Source organism: Pinus tabuliformis, chromosome 5_1 (genome assembly GCF_031772625.1).
Source record: "Pinus tabuliformis cultivar Carrire ecotype Pingquan chromosome 5_1, CPIR1, whole genome shotgun sequence".
Classification (NCBI taxonomy): Eukaryota; Viridiplantae; Streptophyta; class Pinopsida; order Pinales; family Pinaceae; genus Pinus; species Pinus tabuliformis.
Window position 1 is genome coordinate 226,348,267 of NC_142305.1, and position 20,843 is coordinate 226,369,109.

General features: G+C 39.7%; 1 protein-coding gene across 1 annotated transcript in view; it reads right to left on the reverse strand.

Annotated features, from left to right (window-relative positions):
• LOC149164235 (histone acetyltransferase of the MYST family 1-like) overlaps positions 1-20,635 on the reverse strand; it is a 162,607-nt gene extending 141,972 nt beyond the window's left edge. The window contains exon 1 of the mRNA XM_089432000.1: positions 20,054-20,635. Coding sequence (XP_089288126.1) covers positions 20,054-20,558 — 505 coding nt within the window. The 5' untranslated portion in view covers positions 20,559-20,635. The remainder of the gene's footprint in view (positions 1-20,053) is intronic.
• Between the last annotated feature and the right edge of the window lie 208 nt (positions 20,636-20,843).

Below are 20,843 nucleotides of genomic sequence, written 5' to 3' on the forward strand. Positions count from 1 at the left end.
TAGGAGATTTCACTCACATTACATGGCCCATACATTGAACGAATGTTATAATAGAGACAAATTCCACAATATTAAGCAGTAAATGCATGTAGCAATTAGCCCTAGAACAGCAAAAATCCCAATCCAACATATATGACAAAGGTAAACAAGAATAACATCAAAAAGTGTGTACGTACATGTAGTAGAGTATATCCAGCCAGTCACAATTGACAATAAAGAAGCTCAAAGAGAAGATAGACCAATATCCACACATCAAAACTCATCCATAAAGCTCCAATTCATCCTTAGAAAAAGTGCGAAAATCTCAAGAGAGATAAGAGATCCAAACCAAAGTGATGATGAGAAATGAACTCATCTCACTTAAATATACACAACTTAGGATTTCAAATTAACCTCCTTGGCCTACATAAGCCCTAAAAATAAAATAATGTTCTAATAATCCAACTTTTGGTGACAAGCCCCCCAAACTAGCTCATAAATGAAAAAGTAAGCCTCTCAAGAGGTCAAATAATAATCTATGCATGTCATAGGGCCCTCTAAGAGGCCTAATGAAGTCCATGGGTGCCACAATGAATAATAGGACCCTCAAAAGCAATGGACAAGGGGTTGGCCCCTTGTAATAATATGTGGTGCTCCAAATGACATATGGGGAACACAAGTGTCCTCATGGGTCTCCAAACAAGTCGAAGATGCTTGTAGATCACCTGCAAGGGCTAGGATGATGGTGTAGGTGATGCCACATCATCATGCAAGTCCTGGATCATCTGCCAAGTGTGTGGTGCAGATATGGGACCAGATGGGCATGATGGATCAAGTGCATCTCCCTCATCCAATAAGTGAACCACGAACAATCTTTAAATGGTTGTGCGGATCCATGAAGTGTTGTCTGTTGTTGTGGAGGCCTATAGCTCTCAACGCACACCCTACATGTGACAATGTGGCCCTCTTGAGGATTAGGACACCGTATAGCGAAACCAAACCCAAGATGGACACCATTTGAAATCTTGCATAAGATCCAATGCATCCCCTAGCCTTCCAGTAAAACATGTCATTAGAGAAATCGAATAAATGAGCTTACCAATCATGGACCACATGTGGGGACTTCATAATGGCCTGCCCTTCCATAATGGGTTTTGAGATGTGCCAATGTCTCCTAAACTCCAAATTGGGTTAACCAATAATCGTATTAAGTGGTTTCTACTTCTAAAGGGGATAATATAGTCAAGGTCCATCCCTCAAGAGGTGGTGGCATGTGACAGATAGCTGAATGGAGTAGGGAATGAGAAGGGGTAGCCTTGGGTCACATGTTGGGGTACAAGGATAGCTAATACGAAGGAAGCCCACACTTGGGTTTATAATGTGCAAGAGGGAGCAATCATGGTACATGAGGTGCCCCGGCCTTGATTTTTCCACCCTTGTTTAATGTCTTTTTTCCTTTTTTATGAGTTTCTTTGATTAATTGCTCGGGGCTGAAGGGGTTAGAGCATAATGTATAAGGTATAGCAGTGAATTCCCCCCGTTAAGGTGGGGCAGTTCATCGCCCACTAGGGGTTGGGACAATCATGGGTTCCTATATGATGAAGAAATCTCATAGAACCTATAGGAACCAGAGCGATGGCCATGATGATGGGGTAGAGCTCATGTATTGGCTTTTGTCCACGTGCTAAATGTGTTTATCTCGGCCATCTTTTGCATTTTGTGGTACATTTTCTTGTTGAATGTGGTCATATAGGCTTTTATCTTTCTTTTTAGTTGCATCAACGTCTAGGCTTTATTCCAGGCCATGACCCAAGATGTGAGCAAGGGGAAGGGAAATGCTAACCCTATGTGGACCCAGTGGAGGATGTGGACCCAGGTGGGAGAAATGATGAATGAGGTAAAAATGAATGAAAAGAGGGTAATATAAGCGGATAAGGGAGCAGGACCGCGCAACCAAAATCGGGGTTTCCCGTGAAATATCATCCCTGGAACCAAATGGTCAATAAAAGAGATCCCACGTGACTAGAATTCAAGGTTAATTCCTAAAAGGGGTATAGGGGACAAAAGCACAGACCTAGCCCATTCTTTCCGTCGAATCCCCCCATTAATCCATGCCCATAAGTGTCCATGATAAGCAAACTACAATACTAAATTTCCATATGACGAGGCATAAATTTAGGTTCGGGAAGCCCACTTTCAAACATACAATCATGACAAATGGGCGAGGGACCACATAGTTGGCCCAAGTGGCAGAGAGATGGCACAATGAGCTAGCTAGTCGCTGCAAGGGGCTGTTGGCTGTCGGCTAAGGACCATCTTGGAGAAAAAAAAATCTCCTAGGAATATTACCCACAAAATGGTGGGTAACATCCAATCCAAGCTTAGTTGAAGATCTATTGGTAGAAGAAGTCAAGTGGCATTTATTGTGAGGTTCTTCGTATTTTTACTATTTTATTGGGTTGATTTGATGGCTGGAAATTACTATACAGATCTATTGAAATAGTCCACAAATAGTCTTTGTAGAAGGGCATTTTTGTTCCAATAATTGCATGCTAGGGTTGAGACGAAACCCTCCCTTCATCTTGTTGTAATCATTGGGTTTATATGAAGGTTATTTGTTATTGTAATATCTCAGTCAGTGTTGTTCATTCTACATCTAATCTCTCTTCAACTTGGGGAAAATTATAGTCAAAGAAAGATTCATTGTCAGTTGAACATTCCATAAAGAGGGCTTCCTACTTGTGTCTACTTCATTTATGATTTCATCTAAGGTTGTGTTTTAATGATTCATGGTTACACGTATTACTTGGATGATTTTGTACTTGTTGTGAGCAGCACCGTGGGAAGGGCACTCCTTTAATTTCGCATATTGAAATAAACCCACATGGTTAATTTGAGTATGTTTGTAATAACCTAACTATGAATTCTTCCATATTGTTAGAACCCTCTTGATTGCTCATCTTGACTTCATCACCCATTGGATAGGGATTGGTATTGGCAATCCACTAACCTCCTTATTTCTAAAGCATATCTTACACATCCTGCTCTATGGAATCCTCCCTTAAGCCAAAAGAGAGTTGGCATAAAGTGAGAAAGAGATGGTCTCCTTCATAAGTGCCTCTAGGTTTGCACTTGCTTTTGAGACTTTGAATATACTTAAGTGCAGGTATCGAAGGTAACAAGCCCAATACCCACATATCTACTATAAACAATGAAAGATGTGACCTTTCGGTCACACCTTTGTTGGCATTAATTAACCCTAAGCCCAGATTAAATGACACAAACAAATAAGTCATTTTTTAATAAATAGTTCTCATGAAGTTTAAGAAATCCTTTTTGGTTTTCATATATTGTTTTATAAGGCCATATAGGTAAAATAAAGATTAGTCAATTGAGATTAGCTTGGGTGGTTGTGCGAAATAGTTGTTATCCTCCCCATCCAGGTTCAACTCTCATACATTGACATGTTTACACTCTAGAATAGAGTGACTATGTTGCGCTCTTAAGTGAGTCTATATTGCAAATTGGCCTAGGACTAGCAACCTCTCTCTTGTCTTCTGGCTGAGAGGGAGGCCAACTTTCTTCCCCGAGTGGTACCCAATGCCCAAAATTTTAGATTGGAAAAAGGTAAAATATAGATTTTATATTTTAAACAACTTTGATGCACAAGTTATTGATTCATTATGGGGCCTTCCTTTCTTTTTCACATAAAGCATTATACAAACTAGTAATGAAAAATCTAAAAAAGACATTTTGAAATTTAAACAACTTTGGAGCTTCAAGAAGCTATCTTAGCACCTACAAATGTGTTAATGCAGGTTGCTTTCGAAAAAACATTCCACCCTGAACATGCATTTGGGGTGAACCTAATCAATGGGACAAGAAAGAAAATTGCAAAATCAATAAATAAATTATTTTCAATTCAAGCTAAATAGACGTCAATTTATTTTTTCTATTTAAAAGTTGGTGACACACTCAATGCTCAACACTTTGTTCACATTTATTAAGTATACATGTTTTATCAATACTTGAAGAACACACTAATAATATCTTTAAAAAAGAAATCAATATTGACATGGGGTATGCTCTAGACCTATATGAACAAATGAAATGTAAAAGACCATTGCCCCACCTCTATGAACCTAGATGGCAATCAGACCCTATTGTATTCGTCAACTCCTTAACTAATCCAGTGCCACACTTATAGTAGTCCAAAGTTCTAGCATGGTTTGCTATATAAATTCATCTAATATTTCATGTCTTATATAAGTAGCACTGAGTGCAATCCATCTATGAACCAAAAATACATTAAAGAGGTTCTAAATGGTTTCTAGAGTCCCAGCAAGATCATGTTGCAACAAATAATTAGTACTACATATCATCAAAATCATTGCCTATATTGAGATCCTCATCATCAATATCACCCTCCAAGCGTTAACATTAAATCTAAGTCACCCTACATGTGTTGATTTTTGTGTAGCTTGGGAGGTACTCCAAGCAATAGTGTTCAAGGGTTGGAGGTCAAAGCACCACAAGTAGGCTTGTGGGCTTTAGAACCCAAGCCTAGGGTTTTGCACCCAATCGTGTTTGGGGTAAGTCTGAAAGCACATTTCTACATGTGATGGCATGAGACAATAGAGGCCGGAAAGGAGAATCCAACGCTTCGATAATTGTCGAATTCTGAGTTGAAGAAGTGGATAAATGAATTTTTGAAGTTGACGAGCGATTATTGATTTTCAAGTCATGCAGGCTTAAAGTAAAATTTAGCCAATAGATGTGTCTATTCACTAATTCATTGGAGCCCCTTTATTGGCTATAAATAAAGGGTGATTTGATGTGTTGTATGCATCCTTTTGTGCAACATCATCTCAAGGAAAAGGAGCTCTAAAAAGCTTATAGGAAAAGAGTCGGGTCTGAATTTTGTGATGGAGGCCGAGTGAGTTGCAACTGCAGCGGACTGTCTTTGGGCTAGAAAAGAGGACCAAGTTTGTTGTTCTCAATGTTTTTGTCAGGCCAGGAGTAACTCCAGCAATGAGCGCAAGAAAACAATTAAATGAGAAAACACTGATTGATTCATTTATTCAATAGACAGCACTTTACTTATACACATATAAAACGGATCAGTTCATCTTCTAGATGACTGTCCAACTTCACCTCATCCGTTTCGGATTAGGTGTCAACATTCCCCCCCTTAATCTGAAGGGATGTTGGTGAGTCCAAGCATCATTCTGAATCTTTCAAGCTTTTCTCTTCCAAGCGCTTTGGTGAAGATGTCTGCAATTTGCTCGTTTGTGGAACAATGACGAAGATGGATTGTTTTGGCCTCAACATGATGTCGGATCAGATGATATTTAGTATTGATGTGCTTAGTACGATCATGGAACTTTGGGTTCTTGGCCAACTTTATTGCAGATGTGTTATCAATCATGAGTGGAGTTGATTGTATTTGTTTTACCTGCAAATCTTCAAGAATTTTCCTGAGCCACACAATTTCTTTTGTTGCTTCAGCTGCTGCCACGTATTCTGCTTCTGTTGTGGAATCTGCTGGTACTGATTGTTTGCGTGATCTCCAGGAGACAGCTCCTGATCCAAGACTCATAGCATATCCTGAAGTAGATACCCCAGTTTCTTTGTCTCCATCGAAGTCTGAATCAGAGTATCCAATCAAGTTGAAGTCGTCCACCTGTGTATACTTGATTCCAAGGTCTTGAGTTCCCTTCAAGTACCTTAGAACTCTTTTTGCAGCAGACCAATGTCCCTCACAAGGCCTTTGCATAAACCTGGAGAGGATTCCAACAGCAAATGAAATGTCTGGTCTGGTAGTAGTGAGGTAGATGAGACTTCCTACAAGCTGTCTATACTTTGTTGCATCCTCAAATTCCTTTCCTTCAGTAGATGTGAGCTTCAAGTTTTGTTCCATTGGAGTAGAGAGGGGATTGCACTCTGTCATGCCAAATCTGTATAACAAATCTCCAATGTATTTCTTTTGAGAAAGAAATATGGACTTTGGATGTTGGGTTACTTCAATGCCAAGATAGTAATGAACATAGCCCAAATCAGTCATTTCAAAGATTTTTCCTAATTCTTTCTTTATGGATGCAATATAGCTTTCATTGTTCCCTGTCATTAAAAGATCATCTACATATACCACAAGATATACAACTGTTTTGCCAACTTTCTTAACAAATAAAGTTGCATCATCAAGATCAAAATGATTGAAGTTGAGTTTCAGAAGATGCTCAGTTAGTTTTTCATACCAGGCTCGTGGTGCTTGTTTGAGGCCATACAAGGACTTCACAAGTTTGCATACTTTGTGTTCATTTCCTTTCACAGCAAATCCTTCAGGCTGGGACATAAAAACATTCTCTTTTAGATCTCCATTCAAGAATGCAGTTTTTACATCCATTTGATGGACTTTCCAACCGTTCTGAGCAGCTAGTGCAAAGAGTGTCCGGATGGTGGCCCATTTTGCTGTGGGAGCAAAAGTTTCCTCATAATCGACCCCTTCCTTCTGTGCAAAACCTTTTGCCACAAGCCTGGCTTTGTGCTTGTCAAGTGAGCCATCAGCTTTGTACTTGTTCTTGTAGACCCACTTGCAGCCAATTGGTTTGGTTCCAAATGGAGGATCTACCAGCTTCCAAGTGCCATTCTTTATGAGGGCATCATACTCCTTCCGCATTGCTTCTTTCCATTCATCATGAGAAGCAGCTTCTTTGAAGGAAGTTGGTTCAAAATCTGTAGACAAGTTCAATTCACAATCATAAGTAACATCCATATCAACAGGTGAATTAGAGTTATCTACATCACCTCCATCTTGTCGGTTTGAATTTCGGGTTCCTGTTTTTCCAATTTCATCAGGATGAACACTTTCAAGTGTCTTTGTCAGCCACTTTGGGGGACCTTTCTGAGATGGTCCAGGCTGTTCTGTTGATTGAGTTGGGTCTGAATCAAGATTGAGTCTCCCAATTCTATCAATTACATCACTTAAAGCATCATCCGTTGTAGGAGTGTCATGCAGGGGAGATTGTTCTTCAGAAGAAGATTCCACATGTTGATCTAGTATAGGAATCCCCCCTTCAAGATGTGGAATCTGATTATCAAACTCTTGAAATGATTTCTGTTTTGTGAATCTATCCAAGCGATCAAGTTGTCGCTCAACAACATTGTCAGATTTGGATGATTCAAGAAAAATGACATCTCTAGATAAAACAAACTTCTTATTTACTTCATCATAAAGGCGGTATGCTTTAGATGTGTTTGAATACCCCAGGAAGATACACTTACGACTTCTTGCACCAAGTTTGTTTCTATGTACCTTTGGTATTAAAGCATAACAGGTGGAACCAAATATCCTGAGATGTTTTACCGAAGGAACATGTCCATACCACAATTCATAAGGAGTCTTGTTTCTTATAGTACTAGATGGACATCTATTCTTTATATATGCAGCACATAGAACAGCATCAGCCCAAAACATTGTCTTTACATTCTTGAAGAAAAGCATAGATCGTACCATATTCAAAATTGTTCTGTTCATTCTTTCAGCTACACCATTCTGTTGAGGATTATAAGGCACAGTTGTTTGATGTTTAATCCCATGTTGGCGAAGATAGTGTTCAAATTCATTTGATGTATATTCTTTTCCATTATCAGTGCGAATAGACCCAATATGAGATTGTGCATCATTTTCAATCCACTTATGAAAATTCTTAAATGTTTGAAAAGCATCAGATTTGTTCTTCAATAAGTAAACCCAACACATTCTGGTGTAATCATCAATAAATGTCATGATATATTTATTTCCATTTGCAGAAGGAACAGGCATTGGACCACATAAATCTGAATGAATAAGTTCAAGCTTCCTATGTGCTCTTGAATGTGAATCATGAAAAGACTGTTTGCTATGCTTTCCTAGAATGCAAGCATCACATTGTTTATGTTTTCTAGGAATTGTAGGCAAACCAGCAACACCATTTTTCTTCAACAAGCGGAGACTATCATAGTTTAAATGCCCAAATCTAGCATGCCATAATAAACTTGATGGAAGTGTACATTCTTCATGATGAGAAATATATGAGAAATGCTGTGCATGAGCAGAGGTTCCTTGCAGTTTAAGGAGTCTTTCTTCTTCTATACCCCTCATGACAAGTGAGTGGTCAGATGCCTTTCTTACCTCAAGCTTGCCATCAAACATGTGAATGGAGTGACCTTGCTGGCGGATGTGAACCAGGGACAGCAAGTTTCTCTTCAGCTGTGGGAGATATAGAACATGATCCAGAAGAAAGTCTGGAAGACCAGGCAGTTTAAGCCTGATTGTGCCAAGCCCTGATGGCTTGATTTTTGACTGATCTGCAAAGTATACTGCTCCATCAACATTGTTAGTGAAATCTTCAAAGAAATCTCTCCTATGAGTCATATGACAGGTTGCTCCTGAATCAAGCAACCAGTCATTTTTCGAAGAAGCAAGTGAAGCATTAAACAAATCTTCATTTACTCCAATATTACATTGTGCCTCAATATAGTGTGCAGATTCGGGTGCTTTACCTTTGTCTGAGTCATCAGTTTTACCTTTCTGTTGATTTCTTCTCTGCTCAACCTTGTCCCATGGTAGCTTGCATGTAGAAGCATCATGTGATCCATTTCGTTTGCAGCGAATGCAATGCAGATCTGCCTTTTCTGCTTGAGAATGTCTGCCCCCCCTGCCTCTGAAGTATCTTCCTCTTCCTCTTCATCCACCTCTTCCTCTTGCAGAATCTTGAGCAGGATGCTTTTCTTTGTGAGCAAGGCAAACAGTCTCTTCAGAAGATTCAGGGACTGTTTTCTTCCCAAAGGCTTTCTCTCTTTCAGCAAACTTTTTCACAAGAGAGTCAAAGGTTATATCTTTAAGGTTTCCATTTGCTTGTAAAGACTCAAGATAATTGGAGTAGGTAGGATAAAGTGCTTTGAGAAAGGCAATAAGAGAGATATCCAGCTCAACCTTAGTGGATTTTATATCATGCATTATAGACTTTATTTCAGATGCAAGAGCAAGAGGATCATTATTTTTCAGTTCAAGAGTGAAGAGTTTAATCATGAGCTGAACAACTTCAAGTGCAGAATGTGTATCATAGAGTTCTTTCAGCTTTTGTATAGCTTCAAAGGCAGTGGAATAGCAAGAAATATGACGACTTACTTCCTCATTGACAGATGCTGCGATCAATGCAAAAGCTTTACTGTTCTTGTTTTCCCAAATGGCGAGTTCTTTGTCTGATGTGGGCTGCACAGGGTCTCTGTCTTCTTCTCCGACACACACACCTTTCCACAGCTCATTGTAGATGAGGGTGTGTTTTACCATCCGAGACCATTCAGAATAGTTCTCCTTGCCAGTGAGAACTATTCCGACCATTGAAATGATTGAATGCATTCTGTAAAAAAAAATATATCTCTGCCAAAAACTTCTGTTGATAAAAAAAAAATTCTACTGAGAGAAAAAATCCTTATGTGATAGCCTTATGCATTTTCTTCTAACATTCCATCAGCATATATATATCATTGCTCACATATATTATTTAATGATGGCGCCCACCGCTTAAACTCCGACTCGGCCGAGGGTCGACTCCGACTCCGACTCCGACTCGGTATCGACTCGGCCGCCTCGATTTCAGTGACTCAGTCGTTGTAAAAAATACATTAAATATTTATTTTTTATAAAAACACATAATTTTAAAGATTTTCATTCATGTTTCAAACACACAGCATTAGAATATAGATAGAAGACAACATATGATCAAAGTAGGCTCATGAATATATCCATTATATCAAAATGGCACCCAGTGCACTGTCCAATACATACACGATGTTGATATAGAGATCAAAACAAAAACACATAACCAAGGAGGCTATAAATGGCCTCTACAACAAAAGTTTGTGACCAGTACTACTGGCAACTGCTAGAGTTGCCAACATCATCTGGCTCAGTGTTACTTGGGAGCGGGAGCGAAAGTGGGGAGCGAGAGCGAAAACAAGAGTGGGAGCGACATTTTCAAAAGCTCCTGGTTTGGGAGTGAATCCCGGAGGAGTTCGACAACCAATGTCACTAACATCAAGGTACATAGAGGGATTGGTGCTCTTGATTAAATACGAGTTCCATACCCTAATACATGACAAAATTCAATGGAAACATTGCAATCCTCCAATCCTGAAATCTTGAAAAACTAATAAGTCTACTGGATTTTGAATGAAATCTAAAATTCTACTTTCTCCATATGAAATCCAATGAGGCCGGAACCACTCTCAAACATCCTGAGTCATTTCATGGTAATGTTAAAAATTTAAGTAAAAGGATGAAAATGAAGATTAAGGAGAATGTCACTTTTACTTTAAGAATTTAACATTACCATGAAATTTGAATAGCATATCAATACTAGGAGAGGGGAATGGACCCCAAATAGCACTTAACCAATTTAGAAAACACCTTGGAGTCCCCAACAATCAGCTAAATGTTAAAAAGTTGAAAAAAATTAGAAAAATCCCTGTTTTTTTGGGTGACTGGCCGGATTTAATGACTCGGCCAAGTTGGCCGAGTCATGGCTGACTCGGCCTCCCGAATCGTTTCCTCCACCAAGTCATATTTCTGGGCAATGAAACGGATCAACTCGACTGTTTCCATATCGAATCGGCGGAATTTTAAAACTATGGTTGTTCTAGAGGCCGAGGAGGCTAGCTGCTAGGCCAAGCTCCTTGTGAGCAAAGACATTGTTGTTTGAGGAGTGTTTAGGCACTGTCTTGGAAGGTCGCTACTTCAAGAGGGTTGTTGTGCTAGGCCGCAGGTGATAGCACACAGTTGGGTTGCATAAGAAGTGCCTTGAGGCTTGGCATCTATCCTTAGTGATGTTGAAATTTCTAAATCTAACACATCAGAAATCCCTACTGCATTATCTGGTTTAATTTTACTAAAAATAAACACAAATGCAGCCTTAACTCATATACAGATCAGCAACTGAAATACTAGACAAACACACAAGGGACACCGTTATTTTTAGACAATCGTCCCTAAAAAAACCCAATGCGGGAAAATCGGTGCAGCAATTCTGAGGGTTTTATTATTATGTAGATTTCTTGAGTACAACCAATGTTTTAAAACTCTGACTCCGACATCGACTCAGTCGAGGGTCGACTCCGATTCCGACTTCGACTCGGTCGGCTCGATTTCAATGACTCGGTCGTTGTAAAAAATACATTAAATATTTATTTTTTTATTAAAAAACATAATTTTAAAGATTTTCATTCATATTTCCAAACACACATCATTAGAATATAGATAGAAGACAACATATGATCAAAGTAGGCTCATGAATATATCCATTATATCAAAATGGCACCCAGTGCACTGTCCAATACATACATGATCATGATATAGAGATCAAAACAAAAACACATAACCAAGGAGGCTAGAAATGGCCTCTACAACAAAAGTAAACTGTGACCAGTGGTCCAGTACCACTGGCTACTGCCGGAGGAGCCGAGATCACGTGGATCAATCTCTGGATCATCATCAGAGTCGGACAGGGGGCCCCATGGCTCCTCCTCATCATCATCTCCAATTGCAACTGTAGAAGTGGTAGCACTAGCAGGCTGTGCAGCAGCTACCTAAGTCACTAGGTTTGGCGAATTTGAACGAATAAGTTCGAAATTTGTCGAACTTCAAACGAATACGAACTTATTCGTTTAAGTTCGCGGAATTTTATGGCGAATTCGAATTTAATAACGAACTCGAATTTAACGCTGAACAAAATCGATTAAGTTCGTTTTTGGTTCGAATTTTTTTGCTGTTTTAAAGAAAACTATACTAATAAACTTATTCATTACCTTGACCTTTTGAAGGTCATCACGGATTCTTTCCAAACAATTCTGGACAGGCTCTGGGAGCACTCTCTGCTGCTCTCGGAATTGATTTTCAATACGCTCTAAAACACCCTGCATACAGGCTAAGTCACCAGGGTCGTGGTCGAGTTCGAGTTTGGTGACCTTGAAATTCAAATAAAGTTCGGCAACTAAAATTTTGTCGATAAAGTTCGACATATAGAAATTCAAAAAAAAAAAAAAAATGTATAGATATATATATATATATATATATATATATATATATATATATATAATCAATTTAAAGTCAAATTCAAAGTCCATAATGCCATATTCGATTTCATATATTGAAAAACAATCTGATAAAAAAATATTCAAAATATATGATAAAAAAATATTCAAAATATATAAACTGGAAAGTTTAAAGTAGCTTCGCAGTTTTAGAAAATCAATATATTAATAAACTTATTCATTTTAAAATCAATATTAATCAATTCCACAACTAGTGAGAATAAGCTTTTTATAAAAGTTACACGTAATGACAGTAAGTGTTTAAATACTAATAAAGTTTGCCCCTCATCAAATGCCTCCGACCATCCACCAGCTGTATGGCAAATCTTTAACTTTCCAAATGTACGTCTCATTTTTTTCCAAAGCAGGGCGGAAAATCAAAATTTTATTTATCCTGCCGTCACATCGAAACTTACCGAACAAACCCTGATGGCACTTATATTATTTTTCTTCTCTGCAAAAAGATTGGAAAAGACATTTCCAGCATTGCAACACAACATGCTTAGGCTCTCCTTGAATGCACCCAAATTAAAATATTTCAAAGTGTAATTCAAAACTGACCTAACCTGACCAGACATTTTCCCCATTAATTTGTCTAACCTTTAGAAAAAGTTGGAATTATTGTACTTTTAACCTTTAGAAAAAGTTAGGAATTGCAACATGATTGTGTTAAATCGTTAGAAATTGTAATAATTACACTTTGAAATATTTTAATTTGGGTGCGTTCAAGGAGAGCCTAAGCATGTTGTGTTGCAATGCTGGAAATGTCTTTTCCAATCTTTTTGCAGAGAAGAAAAATAATATAAGTGCCATCAGGCTTTGTTCGGTAAGTTTCGATGTGACGGCAGGATAAATAAAATTTTGATTTCCGCCCTGCTTTGGAAAAAAATAAGACGTACATTTGGAAAAAGTTAAAGATTTGCCATACAACTGGTGGATGGCCGGAGGCATTTGATGAGGGGCAAACTTTATTAGTATTTAAACACTTACTGTCATTACGTGTAACTTTTATAAAAAGTTTATTCTCACTAGTTGTGGAATTGATTAATATTGATTTTAAAATGAATAAGTTTATTAGTATATTGATTTTCTAAAACTGCGAAACTACTTTAAACTTTGGAGTTTATATATTTTGAATATTTTTTTATCATATATTTTGAATATTTTTTTATCAGATTGTTTTTCAAAATATGAAATCGGATATGGCTCATGGTTTTGTTGAATTTGATACGTGTGCCAAATTGCCAATGTCTATGATGAATTTCTCACCTTGTTTACTATGTATGGAAGTTGGAACTTGGTTCTTTATTGGAATTTGGCACTCGCTTTCATGGTTTATAAAATTATGTCGAAATGATTTAAATGTTTGAGCAATAATCTTATGTCTTTGCAATGTGCATTATGGACTTTGAATTTGACTTTAAATTGATTATATATATATATATATATATATATATATATATGTATATATATATATATATATATGTATATACATTTTTTTTTGAATTTCTATATGTCGAACTTTATCGACAAAATTTTAGTTACCGAACTTTATTCGAATTTCAAGGTCGCCGAACTCGAACACGAACTTGGTGACTTAGGCAGCTACAAGCTGAGATAGACGAGATATGCGCTTCTGTCGTGGCTCCATAGAAGAAGCGCCTGCAACTGGAGGACTTGGGGCTGGCCCTGAGGCTGGTACAAGTGGATCAGGATTTGCATTCAACTGAACATTATGTTCAAGTGTTGCCTCCACATGTAAATCCAAATCAAGATCCTCATCAGAATCAAAATCTGCTGGATGACTCTCCACTACCCAATCTGATGTTGGATCAATGTTATCCAACACAATGGGATCTGAATCAGGTCTTTTGTTCAGCAATTGGTTGCGTCTGAGCCGAAGGTTGTACTGGACATAGACTAGATCATTTAACCGTTTTTTATCCAAACGGTTTCTCTTCTTTGTGTGAATCCTCTCAAAGACAGACCAATTGCGCTCACACCCACTAGCACTGCAAGTTCGACTCAAAATACGAATTGCAAACCTCTGTAATTCAAGACAATGGCTACCAAAAGCCTCCCACCATTGTGCTGCAAAAAACATAGGAGTGTAATGAGTTAGCTCAACAAAATTACAAATTATATCCAACTTTCAAATTATAAACGATTTAACGAAATAAGTATTAAGAATTTGAAAATTGAAATCTTTGTTTAGCTAGCTCAACTACTTCCCTTGCAATATTTGCTAGGTTCTTCCCAAAGGTACCTGAGGCACTGCTGAAGGTTGTGGCCTGTCGGTGTATCTCAACTGATCACACTCCAATGCGATAATGCGATCAATGCAGTGAATCAATCCATCTCTAACCTCCCCCTTCAAAGCTCCTGTCACCTTAGCTTCATAATGATGCTGTGGGTTCAAAAAATACCCAGCTGCATGTATAGGGCGATGGAGTTGATTGTTCCATCTTTCATCAATGATTGCCCAAATGGGCCCATACTTAGCCACTTTATCCTTGTATGCCCTCTTTATTTGCTCCTTTGCTTGATCCATAGCCTCATAAATGAAGCCCATAGCCAATCTTTCCCCATCCACCAACTGCAACACCTTAACCAGTGGCTCAGCAAGCTTCACAATCTCTGTTGCCTTTCTCCAAAATATTTCTTCATTAACTTTCTTTTTCAATTCTTTGCCTTCCAGTTTGTGAGACCACTGGCTTTTATTCCATTCTTCACTGGAAAAAATCTTTTGCAAGTTTATGTGTTGTGAAAGCATAGATTGCAATGTCAAAAAATGAGTAGCAAATCTAGTGATGGCAGGCCTAATAATATCCCTGCCCTTGTGTGTTTCCTCATCAGGCTCAAAATCCATGAATGATTGTAGATAAATTTTGTTATGCTTTTGGCATGATCTACAGTGTTTTTGACCCAATCTAATTTGCCAATATCCTCAAGCATGAGGTCTATGCAATGTGCAACACATGGGGTCCAAAAGATAGTTCTGTGCTTTTCCTCTAATAGTTTACCAGCAAGAACATAGTTAGAGGCATTATCTGTGATGACTTGAACAACATTAGCCACCCCCACCTCCTCAACAACCTCATCCAATAGCTGAAACAACAATTGTCCATCTTTTACCTTATCAGATGCATCAACTGATTTTAGAAACATGGTTCCCTGTGGGCAGAAGATATTAAAGTTTATGATGGTACGGTTTCTTTGATCAATCCATCCATCTGACATGATGGTACATCCTGTTCTTGCCCATGAGTCCTTGAAATCTTTCAAATACTCATTAATGGAGGCAATTTCTTTCGGCAAACAATATCCCCTTAGCTCATGCATAGTAGGGCCTTTGAAGCCTTTTCCAGCAGCATGTATGGCATCAAACATAGGCTCATAATATGGTGAACAGGAAGCATTGAAGGGGATATCAGCATCATACCACCATCTAGCTATGTAATCACAAGCAGTCTCCCTCAATTCTACTAATGGTCATCTAAAGTGCGCTGCAAATGACTTCTACTAGGTTGAGGACTACGTGCATCTGATGGAGAGGAGGGAGTGAAATAGCTTTTGATATTCATATCACCCTTTTTCATTTTACCCTTTCCCTTTTTTTGAATAGACTCAAAAAAAGGAGGAACATATCGGAAGGGGTCGGATGCATCAGTACAAGGGATAGAAAAAGAACCCTCAAAATCAAAATGGGGGTTGGTAGCCAATATTTTTTGTATATTCCTCTTCCTCCCAATTTCAGGCTCTAACTCTTTTTGCCTAGCCTTATCTTCTTTAAACTTCTCAAAGATGGCTAACAAATCCTTCCTAATCTCCCCAATTTCTGGTGAGGTACATGGAATAATTTGGCCTCTAATCCCCGCCAAGTGTTTTTTCAGCCTATTAATGCCCCCAGAACCTTCCTTAATTTTCCTATGACAAAATTTGCAATGCATTTGACTATCAACCATTTCAACATATGCCCAAGCAGCATTTTTCACTCTAGGTGCCATTTTTTGACTTGGAAATGAAAGCAAACAATCTGAAAATGAAAACAAAAACAAAAAGATTGATTCAATGTTCATTTCTTTCACACAAAAACACTCTTTAGGATTTCTAGATTTGCACATAAAATTTAATAAGCAAAAACAGATTTTTACAAGTGAAGAAAAATACCTCTAAGCACAAACTGCCTCCTCAAGCTTGCTCCAAGAAACCAACTCCTCAATGCTGCTCCAAATGGTTGCCCAAGAAGCTCCTAACTCCAGCTACAATTCTTGCCCAAGACTCCTCACTGCTGCTCCAAAAACAAACTCAACAACTCCTCACAAACTCTCACTGAAATTCTCACTCAAATGCATGAGATGGTTGTGAGAGAATGAGAGGGGTTGAGTGGGTTAAATAGGGTTTAGGAGAGGGGAATGGACCCCAAAGACCAAATAGGCAAAATTAAAACCGGTTTGGAGTCCCCAAAAAAAGTTTTTTTTAATCGCTGATTCGGGTTTCATATGGGCCGCTGTCACTAACTCGACCGAGCCGTCCGGGTTAATACTGAGCCAACCGAGTTGTTAGACAACTCGGTTGGCTCGGTATTAACCCGACCGACCGAACCGAATCTTTGACAAAGTCACATTTTTTAGGCCTGGCTCGGACCAACTCGGCCGAGTCGATTCCGAGCCGGCCATTTTTTAAAACAGAAAGTACAACTAGGGTGCCAGAAATGGCTCACCCTTCAAAGAATATCCTTGGCAGTAGTATCTCTCTCTGACGACAGATATTCCGGCAAATCAGCAACCGGATGATCAACCCCACAGTGACTCTGACTGTTCCTTGTGTTGGGCAGGGAAAGTTGCTACAAGCACTGCTCTGGAACTGCGTCACCCTCTCCCAACTCAAGATCTAATTATTAGCTCCCAGTCTACCCCACAGGATCTCATAGCGCTACCTCTGAAGCCCCCTACGTCCTCTGTGTTAGCCTCTACGACTTCTGTGTTAGCCTCTACGGCCCTTTGCGTTGGCCTCTATGGCCCTTTGCATCCTCTGTGCTGACTCCTCAGGCCTCTGTGTTAGCCCTTCTTGGGCTTGCGTTGCCTCTTCCGGCACTTCACTGCCTCTCTGTTGTGTATTCTTCAGCCTTGGGTCGAAATCCCTTGTTGAACTGCCCCTCACTGCAGCTAATCTCTAACTCAATTTCCTCAACAAACCCAGTCCCAAAAAATCGAATTCTTGATCTCTCTTGGTGTATCTCCAACTGATCCTCAAGCCTCCTCTTATACATTTCCTGTTGAGTCTTCAACGGCCGAGATTAAGTCCCTAATCAACGGCTAAGATTAGAACTAGCTTGATCCTCGTCACTTAGAACTTTCTCACCCATATTTTATTAATACACATTAATATTTTTATTTTCCTAAGTTTAAACTTAGGAACCCATTAAAAATATTAATTATTTTAATAACTCCTCATCCGGGTGGAATTTATCCAAACGATTTCTGGGTCTTGGAGATCTCATGTGCCCTAGCCTCTCCGCCGACTTTCAAGGCTAGAGCACATCTAATGCTACCGAAAATCAACAAGTGACAGCGTGTGTGAGGAGGAGGCTTCTTGAGGTGTGTCACAACCCTTAAGGGGCATGTTTGATGACTGTGGGAGGATTTGGGGCTGCTACAAGAAGTTCCCTAACCAGGTGTCACGAACAGCAAGATACAAACACATGTGCAACAGTGTTTTTGGAGGGATGTTGGGTCAAAGATGTTGACCAGAGCATGGATCAATTGATGGGCAGCTTGAGGAGACCTTAGGAGTTGTTTGGAGGAGCCCATGTGGACGGTTGGGAAGCCTACCAAGTAGCCAAGGTGACAGCAGGCACATCAGATTGGAAGACAAGTGGACAGCAGCAAGGAGAGTTGCAGATGGACTCTTGTATGACAGTTGGATAGATGTCCTAGGTGAGGACATGATTGGTGCCCAGATTTGTGCAATAGCTCCTCTATTGCAAATTAAAGGGCGGTTTATGAGAAATCGATTGGCAGTCATGTGTAAGGGTCTCCCACGTGTAGGGATGCCCTAATTAGGTGCAGATGCTACAGCGTGGACTTGGTCTCTTGTGGATTGTTGGAGGGCATTGGGAGAGAAGACCAAGTGTGGATGTGATTGGGCACTTATGGTCTGCTGGAGGACAGCGTGATAGTGTCCAAGTTGGAGCCTGGTGAGCAACACCTTGATGGACAAAGGTAGTTGCGAGAGAGGCAGTTGTTGAGCTCAAGGGTCTGATCAACCAGGAGCAGTTTGTGGAGCCCGAGACTTGTGTGTGGAGAAGGAAATCTACAGCAGAAGATGGGTAGTCCTCCTAGCCCATGTTCATTGTGGGAGATGGACATCTTGCATTGATAGGTGGTAGCCCTTCGTGCCCTATGTTGGTCTTCATCAGAGCAGCACAGGAAGACCATAGTGAGCTGAAGTCCCTAAGTAGTTAAAGAGTAGCAGTGGGCAGTTGAGAGTTGTTCACGAGTGGAGTTGTGAACAACTCGACAAGTGGAGTTGTGAACAACTCGACATGAGTCTCGATGTGTTGATGTGTTGATGGACGAACGATCAACTAGTGAGCAGATTGGATAACCGAGATTCAGTGGCCAGATGGACTTGGAGCATTGATAGAGGTAGGAGCTGTAGATTGGGAGCCAAAGGGCCAGACAGGTACAGTGTACGACCGAGGGGAGCTGAGAGAGTCGACTTCATCAGCTAGACGATCAGAGTATCTTATTGAAGGTAAATTGGTTATCGATGGACTGGCACCAAGCCCCACTTTGTATCATGTATCAGTGGATGTATGAGGGCCATTATCCCTGGTATAGGAGCCCTAGACTGTTGTATTATATCAGTTGGATTAATATAACGAAGTTGGGTTGAAAAATTAAAAGGTTGTCTATATTTTGTGCATGTGTGATTTCTGCTCTTTTATTCCACTGTGCAAAGTTGTTTATGGTTGAGATTCTTGGTTTGGTAGCGCCAGTGATTTTAAGACTCTAACCTAGACCCAAGGTCGTGGAAATTCAACAGCATGTCCTTACCCCCCACATATCTCATGCAAGGAGAAGTCATAGGATCATAGCTCTAGCTCGATTGGTGGTGATTGAGTTTCTTAACTTGCCCATGCAGGTTCAAATCCTGCAGTGACATGCAGGCCTGGAGTGGCTTGGCTGGAAGTGTAGACACCTCTGAAAATAGGGAAATATTGGGACATCTCAGCCCTAGGATAAGTCATGAGATACTCATATATGTGACTTGCAGCTGTTGCATATATCCTGGGGTGGCATGTTGTTGCATATATCCAAGGGCTTGTAGTGGCAGACAAACAGTCTGACCCCAGTCCTAGCCCAAATAACTCTGTCCAGTTACTGAATCCCTAGTCTTGCAACAACAACAAAAATGCAAGAGGATGTGAGATTAAAGTCTAGCCTGCACCAGAAGCAACAACATTTTTACAACTGCTGTTTATAAAACAATAAGCATTATTGGTCGATGCAATCAAGCAGCCCAAGTAGAAAACCCTACCACAATTCCTGCCCTAAATCAAATACGTTATAGCAGACCTTGGATTTCCTGCTTACGGATTGTTTCTGCACTTGTGTATTTTGCCCACCCCTAGGATTTGGGAAATAAAAACAAAACCTAGCTAACGTAGATAGCAAACTTGAACTTCTATGATGAAAATCCTTTCTCCATCCCTCGCTTTAATTTTCAAGCTACAGTGCAATTACACAGCACAGAACGGGAGAAAACCCAGATATTAAACTTCGACTTTTCTACGATAATAGTTTAAAGACATTAAACGCAGTCTCAGTAACGTTCTAGGTTTCAAAACTTGCAGTCAATATTCCAATCCCTGAAAAATAATAAAATACAACAAAAATTGCCCTAAAAAATAATGGACAAAACAGAAAATACTAACATTCAGTGTAATGGACATAATACTCGTAGTCGTTGGTGGCTCCGTTGGGCAACTTGCGACGCTCGATGATTTTGACAGGGTGGAATTTGCCGTCTCGCCATTTGCAGAGCACCCGAGTACCGACCTCCAGCGGAAGGAACCCTAATTTCCTCTTCCTCGCCATGTCGTGATCGGGCGACGATGGGGTTTCGAGTTTAACGTTTGTGATTACAGGGACTGTCGTGGGCGCTGACGGGACAACTGGAACCCCGCCCTTCCACTCCTCCTTGACAACCCCATTATTCATATTCATAAATTGGCCATTGCTTGTACTGAACCTCCCACTTTCGTCCGCAGAGCCCATGCCCATCTTGTCAACAGAATTTGGCTCCTTGTTTTCTTTTTCTACTGCTGCTATTTCAGGGGTGCTGATCAAACTAGCGGCCGCTGCAATAATTGGGAGTCTGCCCGAGGCTCTTTGCAGATGCTCGCATATAGATGTATATAAATCCCTGAATCCGAGCATCTGTGTACATCCAGTTGAGCTTGGCTTCTTCCGAGATGTTTGCTTTCAGGAGTCCAATCTTCCCCTCGGCTTTGACCTACTACACTTTATCCATTTATTTTCGGAATCGCGAATGTACAACATAGATAAAAGTAAAATAATATGGATCCGTTTATCGTTTATTTGGGACAATTTGGCATGTTTTTTGTGAGGATGATTTAGTTTGAAATTCAATAACTAACACACCCATGTGATTGTTATATGTTAATACGTTTTTCTTTTAATTAAAATACATTATAAAAAAAT